This window comes from Stegostoma tigrinum, chromosome 3 (genome assembly GCF_030684315.1).
Source record: "Stegostoma tigrinum isolate sSteTig4 chromosome 3, sSteTig4.hap1, whole genome shotgun sequence".
In the NCBI taxonomy this organism is placed as follows: Eukaryota; Metazoa; Chordata; class Chondrichthyes; order Orectolobiformes; family Stegostomatidae; genus Stegostoma; species Stegostoma tigrinum.
Genome location: NC_081356.1, coordinates 54,110,604 through 54,129,293, shown reverse-complemented (window position 1 = coordinate 54,129,293; position 18,690 = coordinate 54,110,604). Strand labels below are relative to the sequence as shown.

The 18,690-nt window shown below is 40.5% G+C and overlaps 1 protein-coding gene across 10 annotated transcripts in view; it reads right to left on the bottom strand.

Moving 5' to 3' along the window:
- The window catches only part of sema4d (sema domain, immunoglobulin domain (Ig), transmembrane domain (TM) and short cytoplasmic domain, (semaphorin) 4D), a 243,197-nt gene that overhangs the window by 64,689 nt on the left and 159,818 nt on the right, over nt 1–18,690 (bottom strand). For all 10 annotated transcript variants that reach the window (XM_059644600.1, XM_048527936.2, XM_048527938.2 and 7 more), the window contains 4 exons: nt 18,205–18,356; nt 9,291–9,466; nt 2,068–2,224; nt 1,000–1,222 (listed from right to left, as the gene is read on the bottom strand). In XM_059644600.1, the coding sequence (XP_059500583.1) occupies nt 1,000–1,222; nt 2,068–2,224; nt 9,291–9,466; nt 18,205–18,356 (708 nt within the window). The remainder of the gene's footprint in view (nt 1–999; nt 1,223–2,067; nt 2,225–9,290; nt 9,467–18,204; nt 18,357–18,690) is intronic.

The following is an 18,690-nucleotide window of genomic DNA, read 5'->3' as shown; positions in this document are numbered from 1 at the left end:
GATTTCATACAGAAGCATCCGTAGGTAGCCGCAGCCATAATATGAATTTTACTTTCAAGTTTAAGGATAGAAGAGTGGGTCTATGAAAACAATGAAAGCTAAAGATTGAGCTGGCAATTTAGGCTAACAAATAGGTTAATAAAGATGCAACATCAATCACTTTACTACTAATATTTTAGAACAAAGAAAGAATTCCAAAAGGAGGATCCACCACCCATAATTAACTAAAAATAGGAAAAGCCAGGTATCAAACTTGAAAATTACAAACAATAAGGAAAATAGGTACTGAGCAAATTGCTGGATTTATGAGCCAAAAAGCCCTTGAATCCTGGAATTTATCCTATGGTTTTAAAAGAAGTGGTGAGTGAGATAGTTGAATCATTGGCTTAATTTTCCAAAATTCCACACATTTGAGTAAGGCACCAATCAATTGGAAAACAGCAACTATGACATTTTCATTCAAAAAGTTAACTGCTTTCGGAAGATGTCAGAAATTATTATTAAAGACACAATTGTAAGGGGATTAAAAAACCTGAAGATAATCAGGTTATGTCAACATGGTTTTGTTGAAGGTAAGTGATGTTTAAACAATTAATTGGAGTTCTCTGAGGAAGTAAAGTGCTGTAGATAAAGGGGAACTGGCAAATATACTGCACTAGGATTTCCAGAAGGTAATTGATAAGGTATCACACCAAAAGGAAATTATGGAAAATAAAAGCAAACACCTAAAAGGACAGTAGGTAACATGACCATAAGTAGAAGACTGGGTAAGTACAGGAAACAGTGCTGGCATAAATGGGTCATTTTTTAGTTGGCAAGATGTTACAAGTAATGTGCCAGAGGGATCAGAGCTAGGGCCTCAACATTTTACAAATTATAAAAATGACACACATGATGGTTGCTAAATTTCCTAATGACCAATTTATGCCAAAACTGTTTCCTGAACTTAACATAGGATGTAAGTGATTTCCTGTACTAAAAATTGCTACAAAAACCTACCTGTACCCACAAACATGACATCATAGGGGTTGTTATCAAGCGCCCTAACTCTGTCCACAACAATCTGTATATAGTTTGCATTCTTCTTCACCAATTTTGGTCTATTTCCTATAGGATTCACTGGGTCTGCCATCAGGGGGTGATCCTTCACAAACTGAAGAGTTTTGTCTGGTAACATCAGTGAGCTGTTGATATTCAAAGCTCTTGCTTCATTATTTATACACTAGAATAGGGATAAAGAATTTGAATAATGAAAATTACACTCATACCCAGTATTCAAACAAGCACAACTTACTTTTCAATTAAGTGAGAAGTCAGCAGAGTTGACTAGTACTTTTTGGGCTCCCAGCCAATGAAATACTTAAAAATTGGTTTTAACATTAGAATATTTTATTTCCCAACATTGCATCCCCATAATTATTGCAAAAGCATCCACTTGAGAGATACATCTACATTAGCACCCAAACAATATCAAAGTATCAAATAAAAACTGAAAAAAAAACTGCAAATGCTTTAAATTAGGATCAAAAACAGAAGTTGCTGGAAAAGCTCAGCACGTCTGGCAGTATCCGTGAAGGAGAAAAAAAAAATATTGGAGTTAACGTTTTGGGTCCAGTGGCCCTTCCCTAATTCTGATGACAAATCACCGGGCCTGAAATGTTAACTCTGATTATTTTTCTTCACAGATGCTGCCAGACCTGCTGAATTTTTACAGCAACTTCTGTTTTTGTTCCTAATATCAGTCCATTGCCTGTACATAACCATGAATTAGTTATATTGTTGATCCCCTCAGAACAGTGTTAACGAAGTTTCACCAGCAAACCCAGTTTTTCCTAGGCTGCAGAATTCATAAACTGAGAACTTTTTAAGAAGTTGTACATCTACATAACCAAGCCACACAAATCACCATTAAACTGGATTCAGAAAGATTTAAACCAGCAAATTTTAAATTTATGGTCATTATTGAAGTAGAATAGGCGATCTGAAAATAGTCATATCAAACTTGCAGACCTTGAATTTCATTTAAAAGAACCAAAAAATGATAACAGAATGGTTCCAAATACTTACTGAGCCAGGGCGAGGTTTTGGAACTTGTCCATTGTATCTGACCCATTTTACATGGGACTGTTCAAATGTAGCGCTTTGCATATATTTCCCTTTAGAGAAAACATCTTCCACTGTGGACATGTTAAAGGCACAGACTGCTGATACTTCCAAATTACTCCTGAAAAGGTCATAAGACACATTTTATTATACGATTATAAAGGTAGTCTGCAACTAACATCACCTGATTTAATGACATTCCCTTCAGATGTTGCTTTATTTTTAAGACCTTCTCCTTAGAGTTATGTTAGTTTTTTGTATTACTGCTGTGTTGGAGTACATCAGCAATTCTGATTTTATGTCATGTGTTCCATGTTACTGAATCAATATTTTCAGACAACAGGACCCAATCATTGCCATGAGAACTTAGTTACTTACTGTGTTCCCTCTTCCCATGCTTCTCAATTGCTGCATTTTCAAACTAAGGTTTTAAACCTCCAGATTTGTTTACACTACCAACAGCCACTCCAAAGGGAGCATAATTTACCCATCTAAATAACTGTATATATTTGCACATTTTAGCCAATGGAAGAATGGGAAAGGGGAGAGAGCATGATACAATGATAAAGTCTGAATTTATATAAAAAAGTACACTATTTGATATAACCCAGTGATTTAATTTATTCTGCAAAACATTTTAGCTAGAAACAGTGTTAAACACAAAGTATAGTATTTCAACTTCTAATCAGGCATTTTCTTGCAAAGGGAAAAACTCAGCAGGTCTGGCAGCATCTATTGACAGAAAGCAGATTTAATGTTTTTATTAATAAAGAAACTCGATTGCAGTTTTAACATAGGTTTCTATGGGAATACACAATTCACTTAAAGCAGCAATTGTAGGTAAATAAGAAATAGGAACAGGAGCAGAATATTCAGCTCCTGCTTTGCCTTTTAATTTTCAGTAATTAAACCAGAAATCTAACTCAGAACTACTTGTACCTATACTGTACAATATTTTAGGTACAGTTTTCCAATGTCACAATCATTAATCCAGATTCACACTTGCAAACTTACGCATAACTCTAAACAAAAAGGAAGCCAGAATCTGATGTACACTTCTTTGGTCTTTAACTGGTGTCAAGATTTCATTTGGAGTAATTCGCCATTTCTAATTCTGACTTCAGAACTGTTATATATAAAGTTTGGTGTGTGTTGCCCTTTGAGAGAGCATGTCAGGTGACCGAGAGGCAGGAGCTAGAAAATGCAATATAAAAACTGACTGTGGAGTTGAAACACCTACAATGAAGTATTCCCTGTTCAAGTTTATCCTCTGTCTACCTTGTGTTCTATTTATGGTTCCTGCCAGCAGGAATTTTTTCTCCCATTCAATTCCAGAACATAGAACATAGAAAAGTACAGCACAGTACAGGCCTTTCGGCTCACGATGTTGTGCTGTGGAATAATCCTAATCCAAAAATAAAATAACCTAACCTACATTCCCCTCAATTCACTGCTGTCCACGTGCATGTCCAGCAGTCGCTTAAATGTCATTAATGACTCCGCTTCCATGACTACCACTGGTAAACTATTCCATGCGCTCACAACTCTGAGTGAAGAACCTCCCTCTGACATCTCCTCTATACCTTCCTCCTAACACTTTAAAACTATGACCCCTCGTGGCAGTCAATCCTGCCCTGGGGAAAAGTCTCTGGCTATCAACTCTATCCATGCTTCTCATTACCTTGTGCACCTCGATCGGGTCACCTCTCTTCCTCCTTCTCTCCAGAGAGAAAAGTCCGATCTCAGTCAACCTCTCCTCGTAAGACAAGCCCTCCAGTCCAGGCAGCATCCTGGTAAACCTCCTTTGCACCCTCTCCAAAGCCTCCACATCTTTCCTATAATAGGGCGACCAGAACTGGGCACAACATTCCAAGTGTGGTCTCACCAGGATTTCGTACAGCTGCAGCATTACCTCGCAGCTCTTAAACCAATCCCCCTGTTAATGAAAGCCAAAACACCATATGCTTTCTTAACAACCTTATTCACCTGAGTGGCAACTTTGAGGGAGCTATGCACTTGAACACCAAGATCCCGCTGTTCCTCCACACTGCCGAGAATCCTGCCTTTAATCCTATATTCAGCATTTAAGTTCGACCTTTCAAAATGCATCACTTCGTATTTATCCAGGTTGAACTCCATCTGCCATTTCTCAGCCCAGCTTTGGTGAATTCCCTCTACGCTAGTCCCTCCCTCATCAACTGTTAGCGTGGTCGTGTCTCCCAGCATTTGTCCATGTACCCTAGCAAGCTTTCTCCATGACAATTACAGTAAGCTCCTGAGTGAGTGTTCCCCTCTTTGCCCACTGACTGTGGCCTGAGTCCCCTTATGACCACTCCCTCACCATTATTCCACAATCCCATGTTGTTTTCAAATTTGGGCAACTTCCTTTCTTCTATAAATTGTTATAGCAAATTTGTGAATGATCTGGCAACAATACTAAATCCCCTGTAACAGGCGCTGAGAAAAGGGCAGCTGTGCAATGGACCCAGGAATGTAAGAAGGCTTACCAAGAAGTGAAGCAAGCTCTAAAGAGGTGTGTTGATACATTTTGGCCTGAAGTTGCCATTGCAGTTGGTGTACAATTCGTCGCCTAATGGGTTGGGGCTGTACTGTCACACATCTTGCCAAAGGAACAGAAAAGGCCCATTGTGTTTGGATCAAAGTCACTAACAAAGATGGAGGAGAAGGATGCCCAAATGGAAAAAAAAAGGATTGGGCACAGTGTTTGGTGTCAAGAAGTTCTCCCATTTCCTTTATGCAGGCACATTGTGATGCTGACCAACCGCAGCCCACTAACCTTAATTTTTGGCCCATATACTGGGATACCATCAATGACTGCAGCACGCCTGCCAAGATCAGCACTGGCTCTGTCAGCCTACTCATACGAAATCAGATACTGACAGTGAGAGAAGCAAATGTTTTGTCAAGGTTACTATTTCCAGGAAAAACAGATGTTCCTGATAGAAACCTGAAACTTATGTACTTTCAGAGGAAATGAAGGAACCTATGCAGTAAGTCAGGTGCAGAACGCTACCTGGAATGAACCTAATTTGAGCCCAATGGTGGACTTGGTCCTGGCAGGAAGGATTTGTCATAGAACCCACCTAGCTTGACACCCTTACCTGTCTAGGAGATGGGAGCTGTCCATATCAGACAGACATTTATTGTTAAGAAATGAGCATTGTCATTCCTCCCTATAGAGGGAAGCTGCAGTAACATGTGCACCAAGAGCATCCTGGCCTGGTGAAAGTGAAAGAAATAGCCAGAAACTATCTTTGATGGCCAAAAGTGGACTCCCAGATTGAGGAGGAAGTGGAATCTTGTGAAACCTGCACATTAGTAAGGAAGGCACTTCTGTTGTTGGCCCTTCATCTACGGGAGTGTTCTCAATCACCGCGGCAACAAATGCATGCTGATTTTGTAGGACCAGCAGAAGTACAGATGTTATTGATAGTCATTGTTGCCCACTCAAGTGGTCCAAGATGACAGTCATGAAGTTGGTATCAGTGGAAACAACAAAGACCAACTGAATGAAATATTTGCCAGATTCAGGAACCCCAAACAAGTTGTGAGTGACAATGGTCCACAGTTTGTGGCGCAAGAGTTTGATCAATATCTGGAAAATCATGGAGTCAGACCTGTGAGATTGGCTGTGTATGATAAACTGCAGATTAGATTTGTACAAACCTTGAAGCAGGCCTTAAAGGCCTTAAGTTTCTCAGCATGTACTGGAACACACCATACATAATGATCCAGTGCTCACAATCGTCCTTAATGTTCAACTGCTGGCTGAGAATCAGGTTTGACTTACCGTGGCCGGAAGAGATCAGCGAGGTGGTAGAGCGAAATCAAGAAGGACAGATGGTCAGAAGGGCAGAACCCATAACGTCGAGGGTATTCCAGGAGGAGAAATTGCATTGGCCTGGAATTGTATGTCTGGGGAAAAATGGATCCTAACAGGGATGGTGGTTCAAACAGGACCATTATCATATATGAGATAATGGGAACTGCAGATGCTGGAGAATTCCAAGATAATAAAATGTGAGGCTGGATGAACACAGCAGGCCAAGCAGCATCTCAGGGACAAACTGGTCTGCAGCAGACACACAGACCAGCAGGTCACTGCATTTCAACAACAGGGGGAAGTCCCTCAGGATATTGAGGTAGTCCAGATAGGACCAGTGGTGTTGACTGAGTCTCGTGTCTCCAAGCCAGAGCTGGCTATACCCAGGGAGGAGACAACAGCTAATCAGAGAAGATCACACCTGTGAAACAACAAGGGCTTCCAGAGGCCCAGGAGACTACACTAGAATAGATTCCTGAGATGGGGAGATCGTCTTCAAGGAATCACCACCTGTCTGAGTGACTGATCATGTCAACCTAAGCTACAGAAGTGTTAACATTCCTGATCATGTGTATATGTTTGCTACAATGCTTGTATAAAAGTGTTACAATTGTACAATGTCTATTATGTTGTTAGAGGGAGTACAGAAATAAAGGGGAAAGGATATTGCGTATGAAGGTCTTGTGTTATCTCTGACGCCACCATTGACAGTTCTTACTATCTCCTTGTGTATGAAGTTGGATGCGTTCTGCCTCTTTAAGACAGTGGGTTAGATGAATTGAAGACAGGAACTAGAGGAAGCAGTCAATAAACTAACTGTGGAGCTGAGAAACTGACAATAAACAGTGACAATCCATTCTGAGGAAGGATCACCGGACCCAAGACGTTAACTCTGATTTCTCTTCACAGGTGGTGCCAGACGTGCCGAGCTTTTCCAGCAACTTTTGTTTCTGTTTGACTTACAGTATCCACAGTTCTTTCAGTTTTTAATAAAGTATTCCTTGTTGAAGTTACCTTCCATCTGTCTCGTATTCTACTAATGGTTCCAGTGAACCACAAACATAATTTGTACTTCCTGGCTCGTTCTTTCCATAAAATGTTTTGATTCTGTAAAAGGTTATTCACAGGTGCAATCACACTACAAAGTAATAGTTAGATGGTGATGCTGAAGAATTGTTTAAAAGGTTCAATTAGATAGACCTTTCTGAATCACTTATGATACCCACCTTGCTAATAAACAAGATGGATATTTATTTAATTTCAGAGTGAATTTGAAAATATACAGGCCATGTATATTGAGCGAGGGTGGCATTTAAAAACAGCCAAATTCAGCATTACTTGTGCAACACCATATGCAAATTACACCGAAATTAAAATGACAGCTTTTTTTTGTCTCATGGTCAGTAAGTTAGCCTAAGTTTAATGGACATGCTCATTTCATCACTGCATCACTGCATCACAGCATGTGAGGATAAGAGTCTCATGCTCCATCTGACCTCAGATCGCTTGGAACATAACATTCTACTGAAGCATTCCCCTTCTGCTGAACATTAATAGCTTAATACTAGTCCAGACACTTGTGGGTCTGAGGAATGTAAAGTTTCTATATGAAAGTTAGTTGCAATATATGTCTGTTGGATTCTTCAATTCCACAATATCCATGACAGTTTCTTACATTGCAGGAAAGAACATAAGCTTTGTCAGGTCAGGTAAAAGCCCTTTCTAAAAGGCCAGCACACAGCAGAGCCATTCATACCAATTCTCTCCACTGTATGTAGGTGAAGCATTTACTTCAGGCCACAATGACTAGAGAAGAAACGACAAAAACTTTCTCAAGTAAACCAAATGCAAGTGTCAGGCAGCCCTGGAGCCTGTTACATTATTAGAAAAAGATATTGAAATCTCTAGCTTTGAGCTGATTTGTAGATCTCTAATTATTGATTTGAATTTTTAACTGCCTACTTCTGATCACTGTGATAGTCCATTTATAAAGACAGATGATAAGTGAGTTAGTTTATTGTAAAGGGGGTTTGAAGATTTGCATTTATCCACCGTGGCACTGTTCTTGGTGAAGCACTACTCATCTTATTGACCAAAGTTTGATTCATTTTGCACTGCTCATGTATGTAAGTCAATGAACAGGAGTCTTAACTGTACAAAGGAATCAGTAACATGAGCAGTGCGTGGATATCAAATGGCAATTTGTAACAATAATCCATCTTCCAACAGTAAACTATTGCAAGAAACTTCAAAGATATGTTACAAAACAAAATATAACACAGCTAAATGCAAGGTGATATTAGATCAGATGTAATCGGCTTTGACGAGGGTCTGAGAGGGGGAAGAAAAGAGTGGAAAAGATGCGAGATGATTTAGGTTAGAATTTCAGAACTTATGGTCTAAGTAGTTGATTGTACAGTCACAAATAGTGAAGAAATTAAAATCACAGATGTTTAAGAGTCTGCATTTAGAGGAGGTTTGTTAGGAGGGTTGTAGAACCTGGGGAAATAACAGAGTTGAGAAAAGGCCAGACCACTAAAGGCTTTGAAAACAAAGATGAGGCTTTTCAAGTTAAGGTGTTAACAGGCAGTCTGTGTAGTTCAGCAGAGAAGTGATGGATAAACAGCATTTAGCACACTATCGGATAATCTAGCAGTTACTGGGACTGATACATGTTGTATAGAATATGGTAAGCCGGTCAGGGATGTGTCATAATAGTCATGTTTAGAGGTAACAAAGGCAGCAATGAGGGTTTCATCAGCAGATGAGTTGTGACAAGCAACATTACAGAAGTGGAAATGGGTAGTCCTAGTGATGTGGTTAAAAGCTGATCAAGGTCAAATACAACACAGATTGTAAACAGTTATGTTCAGTGCCAACAGTTGTTAGGGGACAGGCAGAATTGGTGGCTAGGGCATGAAGTTTGGGAGCCAATGTCAATCTTATCAATCATCCAGGACTGGATATTGAATAAGCACTAAAGGAAGGAAAATGGAAGTTTTAATCTTTTGCACAAAACATGAGTTTAGTGCTGAAATCACATCTTCTCATAAAAAATGGGGAGTTACAAGAATATGTAAGAACAGATGAAAGATTAATGTTGAAGGGTCATGACTTGCTAGCTGAAGAACTGTTTTCCATTTCTGCTCAGCCCTTGATTAAGCTCAATAGAAAGAGTAACTACTGAGACCAAACTAGGTTATTATCTAAAAATGGTGAATGATGCATAGGGAAGAAAGGTATACAGAACATTAAAGATAATTTTTTTTCCTAAATGAAGCTACTTGAAAATGTATCTTACGTAGTATGTTGAAAACCATGGCAAAGTTGTTGAGTTACTTACCACTGGGATGTAAATACACCATAAAACACTGTTTCCTTCCAATTTGGAGTTTTCAAAATAAAAACATCCTGAATGACATTGAAGACAAAATTAGACTCTGGTAGAATGCATATCAGCTTAGCTTTGAGAAATGATGTCCATCTCTTCTGCAGAATTCGTGATCCTCCATTATCACCCTAAATATAATTGAAATGACAATTATTTGGTTACTGCACATTTGCAGCAGATTTCTAATACATGCAGCTAAACAAACCTTGGCAAATGAAGAACAATTTAGCAATACAAATTAATTTATTCTCAGTGGCTAGTGATAATCTTCCAAGATTCACCCATCTTCTTTGCCAAACACCAAAGTTCAGGCTCTTTTTGTTTTTAGGCAATTTTTATCATTTACCCTAAGCTGATTCATTGTTAGGTAGTTTCATGAGAACCACTGACTTGGGTATCCCTTATAGGTTTTGTTCAGGAAGGGCTTTTGTGGCACAGTGTAGCATCTGTACATCTGAATCAGGAGGTCTGGGTTCAAGTCTCCCCAGGGTGTGGAATAACATCTTTGAATAGGTTGACAAATAAAAATACAGTAGCTCACACCACTATTTACATGCGAATTTTTATACAAAGAGGCAAGAGTTTATTTCACCATATTAAGCTTTCAACAAGACTCAGCAGATAGTGATTAAGAAATGATTTACTACTCCTTGGTCTGTGGCCTAAGGCCATGTTATTACTTTATCTAAGATCAAGTTAGTAAACAAAATCTAGTCTGTAGGGCTTCATCACTCATTGATAAGCTGCAAGACACTGGAAGAATTATGCTTCTATTTATAATGCAATCTCAAAACAGCAAATATTTGAAGCAGATAATGGCATTCCACAAGGCTGTTCATTTCTCTGGCAAGGCCTAAATTTGAATGGTCACTGGATGGATTTGAAAATTAACATCTTACTTTTCAATTCCTTCACACAAAACATGTTCAAATAGTTAACTCTAAATTCTAGGCTTATACTGAAAGGGTAGCACTGTTAATGTAGACTTGCATTTGTGCTATAGCTTGACATGACCTTAATTCAGGAAGTCAGGACAGGAAACAGATTTGGCTTCAGATGGAAAGAAGTCAATAGCAGGAATGATTTACAGGCCCCTGAGCAGTAAACTCAATTTGGGGCAAAGCATACATTAAAGGCATAGCAATAATCATGGGTGACTTTAATCTACATTTCAACTAGAAAAAAAATCAGATTGGCAATATTAGGTTGAATGAGGAGTTCAAAGAAACAATGCCAAAAATGTTCACAAAGCAGCACGTTCTGGAACTAACTGGGCAGCAGGTTATATTAGACTTGGCACTGTGAAATCTGAAGATTGTAAATAACCATAATAAATAAATAAATATGGAGGCAATGGCCTAGTGGTATTATCACTGGACTGTTGATCCAGTGATCCAAATAATGTTATGGGGGCCTGGGTTCAAATCCTGCCATGGCAGATGGAATTTGAATTCAATCATGGGACAGCATTGGGGCTCAGTGGCTAGCACTGCTGCCTCACAGTGCCAGGGACCTGGGTTCAATTCCACTCTCGGGCGATTGTCTGTGTGAAGTCTGCACATTCTCCCTGTGTCTGCATGGGGTTCCTCCGGGTACTCCAGTTTCCTCCCAGTCTAAAGGCTTGCAGGCCAGGTGGACTGGTCATACTAAATCGCAAATAGTGTTCAGGGATGTGTAGATTAGGTGGTTTATAGGTGGAAGAGTCTGGATGGGATGTTCTGAGGGTCGTGTGGACTTGTTGGGCCAAAGGACCTGTTTCAACACTGTAGGCATTCTATGAAAAAAAAATCATGAGTAAAGGCACGTCTAGGCAATGGTAACCTCAAAATTATTTACTTCTACACCCGGCTTGAAAGGGAGAAGATTAGGTTTAATGCTAGCTAGATGCAGCCAAATATGTGGGCATGAAAACTGAGCTAGCTGATGTGACATACTAGGCAACAGAACAGAATAACGGAGACAAAGTGGCAGGCAGTTTATTTCAGAATACTCAATAAGTATATTCCACCCGTTAACGAAAAATTCTAAAGGAAGACCTGCCATCTATACTTAACTAAAGAAGTTAGGAAACATCAAGGAAATCACTGTGCAAAGATGAATGGCAGGTCAGATGATTGGTCAGGGTCATACAGTATGAAAACAGACCCTTCAGTCCAACTAGTCCATTTAGTTCCCAAACTAAATGAGTCCATCAGCCAGCGTTTGGCATACCTTTTCTATTCATGTTCTTATCCAAATGTCTTTTAAATATCGTAACTGTACCTGAATCCAACATTCCGTCTGGCAGTTCATTCTAAACACTAACCACTCTCTTGTGTACAAAAATTGTCCCCCTATCCTTTTTAAATATTTCTCCTGTCACCTTTAAAATATGACCCTAGTTTTGAATTCACCCACCTTAGGGAAAAGACCTTTGCTATTTACCTTATTTACACCCTTCATAATTTTATAGTCCTCTAAGATCACCCCTAAACCTCCTATGGTCCAGTGGAAAAAGGTCCCAGCCTTTCTAGCCTACGTTTATATCTCAAATCCTCCATTCCCAGCAACATCCTGGTAAATCTTTTCTGAATGCTCCCCAGTTTAACACTATCCTTCCTATAATAGGTTGACAAGAACTGCACACAGTACTCCAGAAAAGGCCTCATAACCCCAATATGACATCCCAATGCTTATACTCTAAGGTCTGAGCAATTAGGGTAAGCATGCTAAACAGCTTCTTAATCACCCTGTCTATCCATAATGGAAATTTCAAAGCTTTGTGAGGGGTAGGTCATGCCTTACAAACCTTATCGAGTTTTTTGAGGATGTGACTAGTAAGGTTGATGAGGGTCAAGCTGTGGATGTGGTGTATATGGACTTCAGTAAGGCATTTGATAAGGTTCCCCATGGAAGGCTCATTCAGAAGGTCAGGAGGAATGGGATACAGGGGAACTTAGCTGCTTGGATACAGAATTGGCTGGCCAACAGAAGACAGCGAGTGGTAGTAGAAGGAAAATATTCTGCCTGGAAGTCAGTGGTGAGTGGGGTTCCACAGGGCTCTGTCCTTGGGCCTCTACTGTTTGTAATTTTTATTAATGACTTGGACGAGGGAATTGAAGGATGGGTCAGCAAGTTTGCAGACGACACAAAGGTCGGAGGTGTCGTTGACAGTGTAGAGGGCTGTTGTAGGCTGCAGCGGGACATTGACAGGATGCAGAGATGGGCTGAGAGGTGGCAGATGGAGTTCAACCTGGATAAATGCGAGGTGATGCATTTTGGAAGGTCGAATTTGAAAGCTGAGTACAGGATTAAGGATAGGATTCTTGGCAGCGTGGAGGAACAGAGGGATCTTGGTGTGCAGATACATAGATCCCTTAAAATGGCCACCCAAGTGGACAGGGTTGTTAAGAAAGCATATGGTGTTTTGGCTTTCATTAACAGGGGGATTGAGTTTAAGAGTCGTGAGATCTTGTTGCAGCTCTATAAAACTTTGGTTAGACCGCACTTGGAATACTGCGTCCAGTTCTGGGCGCCCTATTATAGGAAAGATGTGGATGCTTTGGAGAGGGTTCAGAGGAGGTTTACCAGGATGCTGCCTGGACTGGAGGGCTTATCTTATGAAGAGAGGTTGACTGAGCTCGGTCTCTTTTCATTGGAGAAAAGAAGGAGGAGAGGGGACCTAATTGAGGTATACAAGATAATGAGAGGCATAGATAGAGTCGATAGCCAGAGACTATTTCCCAGGGCAGAGATGGCTAGCACGAGGGGTCATAGTTTTAAGCTGGTTGGTGGAAAGTATAGAGGGGATGTCAGAGGCAGGTTCTTTACGCAGAGAGTTGTGAGAGCATGGAATGCGTTGCCAGCAGCAGTTGTGGAAGCAAGGTCATTGGGGTCATTTAAGAGACTGCTGGACATGCATATGGTCACAGAAATTTGAGGGTGCATCCATGAGGATCAATGGTCGGCACAACATTGTGGGCTGAAGGGCCTGTTCTGTGCTGTACTGTTCTATGTTCTATGTTCTATGTTCTATTACATACCTGAACTCCTAGGTCTCTCTGTTCTACAAAACTAGCCAGGGCTCTACCATTAATTGTGTAAGTCCTACCATTGTTTATTTTACTGAAATGCAAGATCTCACATTTATCTAAATTAAATGCCATCTGGCACTCTTCAGCTCATTGAGTCAATCGATCAAGATCTCTTTGTAATCTCAATAAATCTACTTCAGTATCCATTATACCACCAATTTTGCTGTTGTATGCAAACTCACCGACCATGCTTCCTATAATCTCATCCAAAATCATTTATATAAGCACCAAGAAACAATGGACCCAGTAACAATCCTTGTGGAACAGTGCTGGTCACAGGTGTCCAACCCAAAAAGCAACCCTCCACCCTCACTCTCTGTCTGCTACCGTTAAGCCAATTTTCTATCCAACTGGAAAACTCACCCTGAATCTCAAGTTATCTAACATTACTGATTAGTCCACCATGCAGAATCTTATCAAAGGATACAAAGTTCAAGTAAACAACACTTACTGCTCTGCTCTGATCAATCCCTTTGGTTACTTCTTCTTCAAAAAAACTCATATTTTGAGAGACACTATTTCCCTTGCACAAAACCATACTGACAATCCCTAATCATTCCTTGCTTCTTCAAATGCACGTAAATCCTATCTTTTAGAATCACCAACAACTTAGCCACCAATGTCAGACTCCCAGGTCTGTAGTTCCCAGGCTTCGTCTTACAGCCTTTTTTTAAAAATAAAGGCATAACATTAGCCACCATCCAGTCATCCGGCATCCTGTGGTTAGGAATGATACAAATATTTCTGCCAGGGGCCCTACAATTTCCTCGCTAGCTTCCCACGACATCATCAGGCACACTTGAGAGAATAAAAAAAACTGATAAAGAATGATAAAAAGTCAATCAGGAGGAAGAAATTAGAGTATGAGGGGAAACTAGCCTGAAATGTAAAAGCAGATAGCAAGGGTTCCTGCTGATGATTAAAAGGAAGGGAGTAAAGGTGTGGATCCTACAGGCGGAGTGGGGGAGGGGTGGGGGAAGAGAGAGGCGGGGGAGACACAGAGAGAGAGAGAGAGAGAGAGAGAGAGGGAGAGAGAGAGGGAGAGAGGGAGGGAGAGAGGGAGGGAGAGAGGGAGGGAGGGAGAGAGGGAGGGAGAGAGGGAGGGAGAGAGGGAGGGAGAGAGGGAGGGAGAGAGGGAGGGAGAGAGGGAGGGAGAGAGGGAGGGAGAGAGGGAGGGAGAGAGGGAGAAATGTTCGTAGATAATAGGGGAGTGTTCGATAAAATCAAGAAATATTGTTTGCTTCCATTTTAACTATAGAGGACACAAGACACATCATTGTAATAACTGAAAACCAAGACGTGGAAGGGAAAGAGGAACATAATGAAATTACAATCACAATCACATGGGAAACAACACCAAGCAAACTCGTGGATCTACAGGTTGACAAGTCTTCAGATCTCAATGGTCTTCATGCTCTAGGCTAAAAAGACTTTGCTTATGAGGTAGCAAATACATTGGTGTTAATTTTCAAAAACTTCCTACAGTCTGGAAAGGTTTAATTGGATTGTAAAGTAGATGATATAACTCCTCTATTCAAGGGGGGATGGAAGCAGACAACAGCAAACTACAGGCCAGTTAGCCTGAAGGCTGTCATGATGAGGGGAGTATTAGAATTTATCAAAATGATTATACCTGTGCATGTAGAAAAAGTCAAGGCAACCAGAATGAGTCAGCGTGGTTTCATTTAAAAAAAACCACGCTTAACCAATTTAATGTAGTTTTTTTCAGAAAGTTTTTTTTGGAAAGGGAATTGTAATGATAATGGGGAACCTTTGATATCCTGGAATTAGATTTCCAGAAGGCATTTGATAAGGTGACAATCAAAGGTTATTAAATCTTGAGGTGGGGATAACATATTGGCATAGTTAGATGTTCGGTTGGCTGGCAGAAAAGAGAGTATTCAGAGGCATACTGGACTCAAAGAGTTAACATTGTTTCTCTCTCCATAGATGCAGCCAGACATGTTGAGTTTCTCCAGTATTTTCTGTTGCCTGATTCTTGTTAGGCAAAGAAATTGAAAGTTATCATGCAGATGGGAACGTGGAATTCTAAACACATTTAGGTTAGCTTTGATCCTATTGGAATGACAAGCAAGCTTGAGGGGCCAAATAATCTACTTTACTTCCTATTTTGTAGGTACATTTAACAACAATTAAATAGATATTTAAACCTCAGTGAAGGATCACCTTGTTTCCACGTGAAAGTTCCATGTTTAACTTGCATGACTGCAATTAGTTTCCTTTTGATCAACTTCTGCATTTGTTCAATGTCATTTCATTTGTTGGTATCTCTTCCTAAGATCATAAGATATGGGAGCAGAGTTAGGCCATTCGGCCAATCAAGCCTACTCTGCCATTCGATCGTGGCTGATAGGCTTCTCAACCCCATTCTGCTGCCTTCTCCCCATAACCCTTGATCCCCTTACCAATTAAGAACCAATCTATCCCTGTCTTAAAAACATGCAAATGACTTGGCCACACAGCCTTCTGCATCCATAAATTTCACAGATTAACCACCCCTTGGCTGAAGGAATTCCTCTTCATCTCAGTTCTAACAGGTTGTTTCTTCACTCTGAGGCTGTGCCCTCAGGTCCTAGTCTTTTCAGCTGTTGGAAATAGCTCTCTACAAACACAACACTGAGGCTTGGATAGAGTGGAAGTTTCAATAAGATCTCCCTCAACATTCTAATCCCCATTGAGTACAGACCCAGAATCCTCAACCACACCTCGTATGACAAGTCCTTCAATCACAGGATCATTCTTGTGAAGTACCTCTGGACCCCCTCCAAAGGCAGTACATCCTTCCTAAGATATGGGGCTCAGAACTGATCACAACATTCCAAAGCAGTCTGACCAGTGTCTTATACAGCTTCAGCAGTACATTTCTGCTCTTGTATTGTAGCCCTCTTGAAATAAGTGCTAACATTGCATTTGCCTTTCTAAGTGCCAAATAAATCTGTATGTTAACCTGATGTGAATTCTGAACTCTGACTCCCAAGTCCCTTTGTGCCTCAGCTTTCCAAAGCTTTTCCCCATTTAGAAAATAGTCTATACCTCTATTCTTCCTACCCAAGTGCATAACCTCACACTTTTCTATATTGTATGCCGTCTGCCACTTATTTGTCTAAGTCTTTCTCCAGTCTCTCCACTTCAACACCACCTATCCCCTCACCTAATTTTACGTCATCTGCAAACTTAGCAACAATGCACTCAGTTCTCTTGTTCAGGTCATTAATGTATAACCTGAATAGTTGTGGTCCCAACATGGACTCCACTGTAGAACTCCACTAGACATGGGCTGCCTTCCTGAAAAAGAACCCTTTGTCCATACTCTCTACCTTCTGCCAGTCAGCTGTGTCTCTAGTCATGCTAGTACTTTGCCTCAGACACCATGGTCTTATCCTATTTACCAGCTTCCTTGCCGTGTCTTGTCAAAGGCCTTCTGGAAATCCAAACAGATTAGGTCCAATAGCTCTCCTTTGTCTAACTTGCTTGTTATCTCCTCAAAAGAATTCTAACAAAATTGTCAGGCATGATCTTCCCATGAAGACCTGCTAACTCAGCTGTACTTTACCATGCATTTCCGGGTATTCTGCAATCTCGTACTTACTAATCTATTCTAAAATCTTACCAACGACCAAAGTTAGGCTAACATTCCTGGTTTCTGGCTCCCTCTCTTCTTCAACAGGGGTATAACATTAGCCATTTTCCAGGCCTTCTATATGTGCACCCAGATCACTCATGTATATGACAAACGACAGTGGGCCCAGAGTGATCCTCATGGCACACTAGTCCAATGAACAACACTCCACCATCACCCTTTGTTTACTACTTTTAAGCCAATTTTGTATTCTATTGGCTATCTCCCTGGATCCAGTGCGATCTAACCTTACTAACCAGTCTACCGTGCAGAACATTGTTAAACGTTTTGCTGAAGCCCATATAAATAATGTCTACCCCTCTGCCTCCATTAATCTTCTTTGTCACCGCTTCAAAAATCTCAACCAAGATAGTGAAACACAATTTCCCACGCACAAAACCATGCCTTTCCAAATTCATCAAATCCTGTGCCTCAGAAGCCCCTCCAACTACTTATCTACCATTGACTTAAGGCTCATTGGTCGAGAGTTCCCTGGCATCTCTTTACAGCCTGACTTCTGAGATTTGGCTGATTTATCCACCCTGAGACCCTTCAGCTTCCCCAGCTCCTTCTCCTCAGTGATGGCCACAACGTGCAGCTTTGCCCCCGCATCTTCTGAAGTTCTGGAATGCTGCAGGTGTCTTCCATTTTGAAAACTGATGCAAAGTACCTATTCAGTTCCTCTCCTATTTCTTAGTTCCCCATTACTACTTCTCCTGAAATGTTAACTCCAGTTTTTCCTTCATAGATGCTGCCAGACTTGCTGAGCTTTTCCAGCAACTTTGTTTTTGTTCCTGATTTACAGCATCAGCAGTTCTTTTGGTTTTATGGAGTCTTTACTGGTTACTCTGCTTTTACCAGTTATGATTGTTGCTGTAGAATACATCTCTTGGGTACCAAGAGCCATTCCATAATTCACATTTCAGAATACAGTCAACATCCACAGTAACCAGACAGAAGATTTAGACTCCGGTAACAGAGTACCCAAAACATGCTTTTAGCTCGCCATGATCGTTCCATTCTAATCAAGCTATTTTACAAGTTATCATAATGCTTGGCAACAAGAACTGATTATTGCAAACAATTTTTTGATACTTGAGGTCTTTGTACAATAATTTATTAGAATTAATTGGTTAGTACTGCCAGACTTTACCTTGCACACTCGCGCTATTCGTGGTACGAGAAGTTTGCTATTAAATTCGTATTCAACGGACACTTCAGTGAAGAAGAAATAAATTTTATCATCACCACCATCCAAACTATTTTCACTCTCTCTTATCACATCGGAGTGGACAAAACTTGGCTCTGCAGAAAAGAACAAACGTAACTGGAAAATTGTTCATGTACTCCATCACTAACAACCCTTAACAGAAACTAATCTCCATTGGGCTGAACTCAACAAAAATGGGCCAACTTTCTGGATGAGATTTGTACCAGCTATGTGCTTAAATACTTTAAGAATCCTTTCAATCAAAACAAAAATAATTACACACTCACTTTTTACATACAGAGCAGTTAATAGGTGACAGGAACAGAGGAGGGAAAACAGTCAGTAAAACAGCAAGGAGCTACCTTGGGATAGCTTGCCATCAACGTTCCACTGCTGGAAAGAGTTCCTGGTGGGAGTTGCAAGCAGCAC